Source organism: Protopterus annectens, chromosome 4.part0 (assembly GCF_019279795.1).
Source record: "Protopterus annectens isolate FY-2018-M chromosome 4.part0, PAN1.0, whole genome shotgun sequence".
In the NCBI taxonomy this organism is placed as follows: domain Eukaryota; kingdom Metazoa; phylum Chordata; order Ceratodontiformes; family Protopteridae; genus Protopterus; species Protopterus annectens.
The window spans coordinates 294,235,762-294,245,761 of record NC_056733.1 but is presented as its reverse complement, the minus strand read 5'-3'; the positions used below and the strand labels follow the sequence as shown (position 1 = coordinate 294,245,761).

Below are 10,000 nucleotides of genomic sequence, written 5' to 3'. Positions count from 1 at the left end.
TGACCCCTATAAACTTAAATATGGGTATTGGTATGGAATGCAACAACAATTGCATCAGAGTACATTTTCTGAAGAACAAAGTATGCAAAAATGTATTTCTGTCATTATTTAAGTACTGTAATCCTCACTGTTATGTTATAAAATCACAAATATTATATCAGCAACATTAGGGCCATTTCTGAAACTAAGGAGCAATTGAAAGGCATTGCTCAGAACCAAGCTGCAAATGTATTAAATATTTCAAACCATGGGAGAAACTACACAGGTTATTCGACTGCATATCATAAGTGTCTTCAGACATTTTAAACCACAAAGGAAACTGAATATTTTTTCAAACAAAGGTGAAAAAGTCAACAAATTGCCTTTTCATTCTGTTTTTTATTTATATTACAAAGTAGAGCATATGTAATTTTTTTCAGGAGTTATATTAAAAAATACTGTAAACATGCTCATTACTTTTGAAGATGAAACCTGTGAGATTTTACACTGTCTGGAAGGCAGTAAGGAGTTCATTTTGAAGTGAAAGTAAAACAGCCCTTCTTGTGCCATTGCATGTCTCTGACGCGACGCATGGACTGCATCTGTGGCTGGAAGGCACACCAGTCGTTCCAGTGTCTGTAGTCTCCATTCTCAAACAGGTACTGGTAACCTCTGTAGCCAGGGTACTGGTAGCCGACCCAGCTGAAGGGAAAAAAATAGCATGTTTTATTTACAAGACAATTTCTTCCTTAACTTCCCTACAACATATTTTCTTTCTTCTATGTTCGGACTTTTCACTTAACAGAATATAGCTAACCACATGCAAACTTGTTGATTCATTGCATTCACTGCCTACATCATCTGATTAGTGGATCCCATAAGCAAACAAATGGCTTGCAAGATCCTTGTTAGGTAATGTGGCCACCGCACTGAAATTATTGGCCTGAGCCTGACCATCTCCAGGTTGGCTTACATATAATTTTGTCTTAGAAAAAAAAAACTGGGGTTTTATGTGTATAGCTTTAATGGGCATTGTAGAGTGTGGGCCTCAGATGTAAATATCAGTAAAATCAATTTCATTTCTAGAACAGTGATCTGAACCATACTGTAAAAGAGTAATAGTTGCCACTTGCTTGGGTTAGCCTGGTGACAGAACATTAAAAATAGATGAAAGACAGAGATTGATCTTTGTTTTTCAGTGTGGGTTCTCAAATAATCTTGTATTGAAATCTAAATATAAGGGAAACATTGAATTCAGCTAATGTGAATAGGTGCAGGTTAGAAATATACATTGCAACTAAAATAGGTTGTATGGAAGGAATTACTCAAGTTCAAATGGCCACCATAAATAACCATGGTTCTCAAGGGTGACAGAGTGAATCTGCAAGTTAGCCAAACCTAGCAGGAGAGTTCTGGTATAGCTAAACACTCTCCATGCACCTTGGCTCCTGTACATTGCAGCTATGAGTGAAATTTTGCAGCCAAACAAGAATGCAAATAGTAGTAAAGGGAAATAAATTATTATTAATTGTCATTTCTAACTGCACTGATGATATAGAATGTGTAATCATATTATTGCAGTGATTCATAAAATGAAGGAAGAGATATCCATAAACAAATAAAGTTTACCTTCCACAAGGAACTCTCACACTTCCCACACGATCATTAAAACCATAAGCCCAGAGGCTTGGAACATCATCTTCATTTATTTCCATTTTGTTGCCTTGAAAGTCAGCACGCTCAAATAGGCAGATCTTATGTTCTTGGGAATCCTGCAGAGAAAAAAGAACATTGTTTTTAAGGGGTTTACCTGCATGTGTGCGTATTGCACAAGGGCAAACAGCAATTGTTCGAAAAGCCATTTGCAAAGTTTGCAAACGCCAAACGGAAAAAGGTTTGAATGTGCAATGAGTGAATGCACAGTGACATTCGCTCATTGCACATTCAGCATTTTGGGGCGGATTGCACTAAGGTGGGGATCAGAAAATGGTCCCTTTCCCCACTGTAGTGTGATCTCGGAGTTAGAATATTAAAGTAGGGGTGTGTGGGGGGTGCATGGGGACTTGCCCCCCTGCTTTACCCTTCATTAGATTTTTTTTCGATATTTATGTTCGAAAATCAGCGAATCTGCCTTCCGATTTGCTGATTTTCGAACATGTACAATTGTCGCTGTTATGACTTTCGTGGTTTTGATTTGCTCATATGAGCAATTGCACCAGTGTAATTCGGTTTTGTAAAGGTAAACCTTTTAAGGCTCTGCTTTTCATGTTAATCATGTTTCCTTTGAATAAGTGGCTTGGTGACTCATCACATACATTTCACTGCATGCAAGTTTAGGGAATAATCAGTCAAAATTTACTGAAATTATAGATGTAATGGTCTGCATACATCACATTTTGGTCACCTGCAGCAGAATTTGCTGTGAGAAGTTTTGAAGCAGCAACATTATACAAGCTCACTTTATCATGCAGTTTACCTAGCTATCAAAGACTGATGGAAGGGAAAAGAAACAACAGTGTTACGCAAAATATGATCAGCAGGTTAGTAATTTTAAAAAGTAAAATATGCTGTTTGTACTTGGTAGGTTTATGGCCAAAAAGTCATAATGTATAAGTAGCATGTGTATGTACCTACTAGAAATATGTTGTTTTCCCACTTGACACATTTACAAAGTTTGTTTTTGGGATTAAAAGTCTTAAAGGTATGGACTTCTATCAATGTGAAGCAATGTAACTATCTTTTCTTAAACATAACTTAACTGGATGGATATCTACAAATTTAGCTCAGGATGGACTGGTATGGCCCTCTTGGAGAAAGAGAGTGTTGCTTGAGGGATGATTCTGACAAGGTGTAAATGGTCACAACACTAAATAGCCTTTGAATATCTATAAAAATATGAGTTGAAAGTATGACTTTAGCCCACTCTGTATGGCTTGTGTTTGTATTGAGTCTTACTGCCTTAGTGTTGTTTGAGAAGTGTTACATGGACCATCTTGGATGTACAGGTGAACAAATGATCACCGGTAAGAAATTCAGCCCTAAGCACTTCACAGTATAAATTGGTACATTTGCTGTTAAACTTGAGCTAAACTGAGATGCAAAATGAAACAGAAAAGATGGTCAGTACTGCACAAGTTCTGACCAACCTAAGAGAAATTACTATGCTACAATGCTGCATGCATAATAGGTAATCAACATAGTAAGATGCATCCCAAACAATAGCTAAGAAGTAGCTGTCACAGTCCTCTGAAATGACAAGCAACTGAATGCACCACGGAGAAGAAGCCTGTAGCCAGAATGAGGGCATGATCCTAGTGGAGCTGTTGTGAAGAAGCCTGTAGCCGGATTAAGGGCATGCTCCTAGTGGAGCTGTTGTGAAGAAGCCTGTAGCCGGATTGAGGGCATGCTTCTAGTAGAGCAGTTGTGAAGAAGCCTGTAGCCAGATTGAGGGCATGCTCCTAGTGGAGCTGTTGTGAAGAAGCCTGTAGCTGGATTGAGGGCATGCTCCTAGTGGAGCTGTTGTGAAGAAGCCTGTAGCCAGATTGAGGGCATGCTCCTAGTGGAGCTGTTGTGAAGAAGCCTGTAGCCAGATTGAGGGCATGCTCCTAGTGGAGCTGTTGTGAAGAAGCCTGTAGCCAGATTGAGGGCATGCTCCTAGTGGAGCTGTTGTGAAGAAGCCTGTAGCCAGATTGAGGGCATGCTCCTAGTGGAGCAGTTGTTTACTGTTGTGGTGGAAACAGAAAAGATGCGCTAGTCATAGTCCCATACCGTAGTTACTGCATTTCCTCATTCCTTCATGATGGGTTCCAAAAACCTCAGCGCTGAATACTTTTAGTAGTTTCTCCAGTAGCAGATTCAGAAATTTATAAAAGAAGAGGTGCAGATGGCCTGATGTATCAATTGCGAAAGTATGTTTGTGTGTGTGTGTGTGTGTGTGTGTGTGTGTGTGTGTGTGTGTGTGTGTGTGTCTGTGTGTGCATGTGTGTGTATGTGTGTGTGTGTGTGTGTGTGCAAATGCGTGTGCGCGCACACATTTGTATGTAATGGAAGACATTAGCACTTTAGGCAGCAGGTTTTGACTCTTAACAAGCATTGGGTACATGTCCCTGTACTACCTGAAGATCTATCATTGCTATCTGCCAGTTCACAACATTTTGATGATAATGACATAAGCTCTTAAAACGTCTTGTCTTAAGCATCTCAATCTATACCAATACATGTGTGGAAATGATGTGCCCTAAATCGCTAAGTACTATAGTGATAAAAATTGATAAGTGAATATGCAGAACTGCTACATCTACACAAACTTTTAGTGTTGAAATATTGAGACCTTATGACATCTGTTGCTGCGCACTATATACTTTTGGTAGCTGAAGGTTTTAAGCTTGATAGAAGGGTGGACACTGTTATCTTTATGCCTGACAATGTACTACTGCGAAAAAGCTTATACTGATGTTTTAGGCCCCATAATCTGTGAAATTACAGATGAGATACTGAAGAAAGCTTACCATTCGGACTGGACGGAAGGACATGAAGTTGTCACTCCTGTAACTGTTAGACCAGGTATCCCAGCGAGGATATTCTCCTTTTTCCAGGATAAACATCTCTCCACGAAAATTGGACTGCTCAAAGGCCACCCATCTGAATGGAGAAATGAAAGAAAAGTACAGCACAGAACAATGAGATAAGAAAAATGGCATGTCACATATGATGAAAATGAAGCAACACAAGTGTATAACAAATATTCAAAAAAAGATTAGAAGTCATTACAAATTAATAAACAACATAGATTAACAGCTCTTTATTAGCCAGGCTGTGTACAGAAGTGCAGCTATTTGAATTTTGCTGAAAGTGTTGCAAATAACATCCAGTATGTGTCACATTTCCTAAACTTCAGCATGTGAGCGTTTTTTATATTTGCATATGTCTTCAAAGGCAGCTGCAACATAAAAGAATGATCCACTGTCTTGCTAGTGCTGTGTAATCAGATTTGTTGTACTGCAGAACAAATTGTACTGCCCTCTGCATAAATCACTGGAAATCATTGGGTTGGAGTTTGGCATAATGGTTAAGGGTAGTTGGGGTTGGCATAATGGTTAAGATGTTTACCTCACAAATACAAGGTTTGAGTCTTACCTTTGGTCATTCTCTGGTTATTGGCTAGGTGTATAAAAGTCTGTAGACTGATTGCTCAGCATGAACATAATAAATATATTTACTGCCATTTACTTGGATGAGTAGTAGTGCATGCCAAACAGATGTGCTTGAGACCCCCTTCAGTACATTATGAACACATTTATTATGGGATGTGCTGCATAGAACTGCACACAAAGGTCTTCCTTGTGAAAGACAGTACTGTTTGAGTACTGATTTTTTCCCCCAAGAGCAATATGTTTAAAGAAATGGTAACACTGCTTGCAGAAGGCTGCTGCACAGCAATGCAAGTACAGCTGCTTTTTGTGAAATTTTGTTGTGTTGTGATATGAACCAAAGGGGGTACTCATATCAGGGATTACTCAGCTACTACACTGGTATAAGAAAATCTGACATATCACATTCTCAGAATTCAGTCTGTAAAAGACCTTTAAAAGATTAAGTAATACTTGTAAGTGCTGGGCTATCAAACTCGGTGTAAATGATAATTAAGTGCCATTAGTATGATACATCTAGTGGTCCTTATACTGCATATTAGCCTTATTACCACTCACTGTACTAATTAAATGTAAAGCAGGGAGATTTAAAAATCCAGGAGTAGAAAAAGGAGTAATTATAAAGCCTTTATGTTTCCTTTCAAGAAAATTACATTTCTGTCTCTAGTATAGCAGTCTTGCATAGTGCCTTCTTTAAAAAAATGCAGAATTTTTCAAGAAAATTGTAAATGGAGTAGTAATAGTTTTCAAATGGGAAAAGTTACTGATTTTGAGACAGCTACCGGTGAAAATGACACTTGTACTAGTGTAAAATACTTACGGTCCACACTCAACAATGACACTGCGTACTCTGTCAAAGCCACGGTCGCACAAGTTTACACATTCATTCATGAATTCCATGCGTCTGCCCTGGAAATTCTCCTGCTCAAAGATAATGATCTGTGAAGAGACAAAATTCAGATCAGAAATGTTTCAAGGTATTTTGTACACTGTATTACTGTATTTATCAGATGCTGGCATGCAGTCCTAGTAGTTTATATTATTTGAGTTTGTAAAGTGTGCTTCAGTAGCATTATATATAGTGCTCAGGTTTGACCATAAATGCAATACCAGCTTTTAAATGCTGTTGCATTAAAGAAAGATCGGGATTAGCTGATCACACTCCCAATACTTTGCACCCAGGGCAGTTGCCCTGCCTGAGCTACTATCTGTATCTGTATCTAAATATCTATCTATAGATATATATATGTGGATATATGATAGCTGGTCGAATGACCTGCTGCATCAACAACCAAAATATCAACATTATGCCATTAAAACACCTAAGGCAGACACGTTCTGTTCATGCTCCAGTGATTACCTTGGAGCAGAGTAAACCAAACGCAAGTGAGTTTGTACAGTGGCAAGCCCTCCTGCACCCCTGATAATTATATGCTAACTCTGAGATCGCACAATCCCCATGGAAAGGTAATATTCCCCTACCCAGGGTTTTATCAGTCTCATACACTTGTTGTCCATTTGTTTGAGATGACCACCTGATATTGACCAAACAAAGTGGCTCTAAACCCATAATATATATATATATATATATATATATATATATATATATATATATATATATATATATGGAGAGAGAGAGAGAGAGAGAGAGAGAGAAAGATATATATGCCTGTGTGTGTTTATATATATGTATGGGTCTGTACTAGAAGATCGAGCACTCAAAAGAATGAACCACACAAGATCAAGACATGAAGAACACAAACCCAGAAAGTCTAACAGGATAAAAACACAAATCTTCGTCTTGCAAGGTACAAGCCTATAAGCATCCCTCTCACACCCCCTGCTAATTATATTTACTAACTCTGAGAGAATTACAATCTCAGGCAAAGGACATATTTCCCTACCCTGAGAACTGTGCAGTCTCTCACACCTGTCAGTCATTTGTTTAGGTAATCAAATTTTGTTGGCTAAACAGATGTCATCCAAAGTTAAATTTGACCAACATCAATGTGTATATCTATCTATCTATCTATCTATGTCTATGTCTATATTTATAAATATATTATATATTTATATATTACAAATATATATATATATGTCTATATCTATTTCTATATCTATATCTATATATATACATACACACACACACACACACACACACACACACACACACACACACACGTGTGTGTGTGTGTGTGTGTGTGTGTGTGTGTGTGTGTGTGTGTGTGTGTGTGTGTGTGTGTGTGTGTGCATGGGCACACATACACTCCACTTCAGTAAACAGGTAATAGAATGCAATTAAATGTTCTGTCCTCTTGCTCAGAGATTCTGGTAAGGCTATTATATTTGGTTAACTGGTAGACCAGCTTGCTCTTGCTCCTTTATTAAAATTGAATAGTACATGGGTATTTCTTTATTTTCTAGAGAAAATCTGAAAAGGGAACCAGTGACACCACCACTTTTTCATGTATTGTATTGAGGCATTTAATATTCACGTGAACTAGTAGTACTAGGTGTATGGTGACCTTATGTTCATATCTCATATAAAGGACTTCAAAGACAACTGAGCAAACAGCTGAGCAGAGACATAACAGGCACTATTAAATCCATGGTGGGATTATAAACAAGGCACATGTGGCTTTATCAAAAGATTGATCATCAAACTGATTTGTTTGAGAATGATCTCTTGAAACAACCAGACCGGTAATGTGGGGTTAACTTCCCTCACTTCATAGACAGGGAGCTGTTTTTCTTACTTCTGTCTAAAATGAGCAACTCTAAGGTCACTGCACCCTAAGGAATGGCTCTTCTTACCGGGGTGAAGTAATTTGTTTCTTTTTAAACCAAGGATTTACAAAGACATCTGCTTTCCCAACAATTAGTCTTGAACAAAGTCAAACTTATTGAATTGAATATAACTGTGGCTTGGACTCTTTTTGGTTCTTGAACAAAATCATCTCAATAAAATGACTTTCTGATAAAATCTGTGTTTTAATGTTTTAATTTTAACAGTATATGCATAACAAGGGAATGCCCAAATTACATGCTTAAGTATTTCACATTTAGATACATGCATATCTGTTTTGTTTGACCGCTGCAACTTGAAATAATAAAAATAAAGCTTGTTTCCATGCAGTTGTAGTAGACAACAAAGACAACAGCAAGAACATAGCTCATATATTTCATTGTATACATAGCTGTCTTCTGAATGTCCATGACTCCTAAAAATAAATACCATTTAAGGAATGAAGCTGAATATACCAGGTCTGTTGTGATCTGACAGCCTTACCTTCATACCAGCCTTAATGAACTGGAAATAGTTATCTTAAACTAAGAAGAGCCATGGGATACCATAATTAATTTATTTTAGTTGTTTAAATAAAAATATAGAGGTTATTTGATCTGGTGCATTCTGGGGAAGAATGTTTATGTATGTTTTGTTCTTGCTATTTTATATTAAAGTACCACAATAAGATCACATTTATGCAGATCTGGCTTAGACATAAGGTAATGTCACATTTTTAAGTTACTACTTTAGCTTTTACAGTAGATAATTTTTATATATTAAAGAATTAAACAGAGATAGCAATCAGTATAGCAGTACTAAATTTCCATATTAGATGGGTCCTGTATTGCTAAATGCCACTGGTAAGAAAATCTTTTGACTTTCCAAATTGCACACTGCTACAGCATTCAAAGAGATGCAGTTTCATAGCTGCTGGTATAATTAGATGTGGTATAAACAGTTTAATATTGCATTATTATTATTTTGGCTCACTTTATCTCTGCCTTCTGTTGTTTTGCTTCCTCTATTTTGGAGCTTTTCTCCCCGGCCTTCCACTGAAAATGGGCTTCAACCCAGTTGAACTTTCCCAGTAATCAAATGTCAGTAAATAAATAAATAAATTTGCTTCCTGTGATCACTCTTACCCTGAAGGACATCATGACAGGTTCACCAGCCTTTGGTGCTTTGCTCGTTGCTGCAGGACCAGGGATACCCTTTTCCTTGCCATCAGTGGGGTTACTTTTGGTTGCCTGAGACATTTTCAGGGTTTACTAGCGTCCAAATAAACTGTAGTAAAACATGGCATCAGTTAGCAAAGGAAATGATGGGAACTTATCATTTTTTAACATTAAAGAAATACTCATGTAGGTCCAGAAGCACTCAAAAATGTTTTTTTCCAGTTAAATTATTTTCTTACCTGTGGAGTTACGATCTGTGGTGTTTTGAGCTTGTTGGTCAACAGTAAATAGAGCTAGCATTTATACTCTGGCAAGGGTAATCTCTAAATGCCTGCAGACAATAGAAATTTCAGCTCATCAGCAAGAGTGTTAAGCTCACAGTCATCACGTATTTCATTACAGGCAGTGAAGTGAAAGCATTTCACCTACCCAGTTGCTGAAGCAAGCATTCTGCATTCTCTCTGAATGGTACTCTAAAAAGACTGAACAGTCTGACATGAGCAGTTTTAATAACAAAGCTTTAAATAGTATGTAACAGCATTTAATATTTTGATTAACACTTCCATACATCTTTGTGCATAATATTTAATATGTAAAGCAACTTAAATGGAATAGAGCTATTTGTATTAATACATCTTTCCTGTGCTAGGATAATCATATAACCTAATGATTTTGAAATTAGTGTCGTGAAAAAATCTGGTGGTACTCTCTTCATAAAGTATGGGGTCGCATTTTGCATGTGAATGAATGTCTGTATTCTAAATAACATGATGTGACTTTGAGAATAAAAAAATATTCCTACATTTACCATTTAGTAAAGCACATATTACAATTAATAATACACTGCAACATATGTTTAAATTTGTGAACCTGAAAACAAGAGATGCTGTATTATTGGTATGAAGCTT

General features: G+C 37.2%; 1 protein-coding gene across 1 annotated transcript in view; it reads right to left on the bottom strand.

Annotated features, from left to right (window-relative positions):
* Positions 1 to 366: 366 nt before the first annotated feature.
* CRYBB1 (crystallin beta B1) overlaps positions 367 to 10,000 on the bottom strand; it is a 651,488-nt gene continuing 641,854 nt past the window's right edge. Inside the window, exons 2-7 of the mRNA XM_044068281.1 lie at positions 9,332 to 9,423; positions 9,060 to 9,201; positions 5,950 to 6,068; positions 4,488 to 4,620; positions 1,609 to 1,751; positions 367 to 681 (exon numbers count right to left, since the gene is read on the bottom strand). Coding sequence (XP_043924216.1) covers positions 510 to 681; positions 1,609 to 1,751; positions 4,488 to 4,620; positions 5,950 to 6,068; positions 9,060 to 9,173 — 681 coding nt within the window. The 5' untranslated portion in view covers positions 9,174 to 9,201; positions 9,332 to 9,423 and the 3' untranslated portion in view covers positions 367 to 509. The remainder of the gene's footprint in view (positions 682 to 1,608; positions 1,752 to 4,487; positions 4,621 to 5,949; positions 6,069 to 9,059; positions 9,202 to 9,331; positions 9,424 to 10,000) is intronic.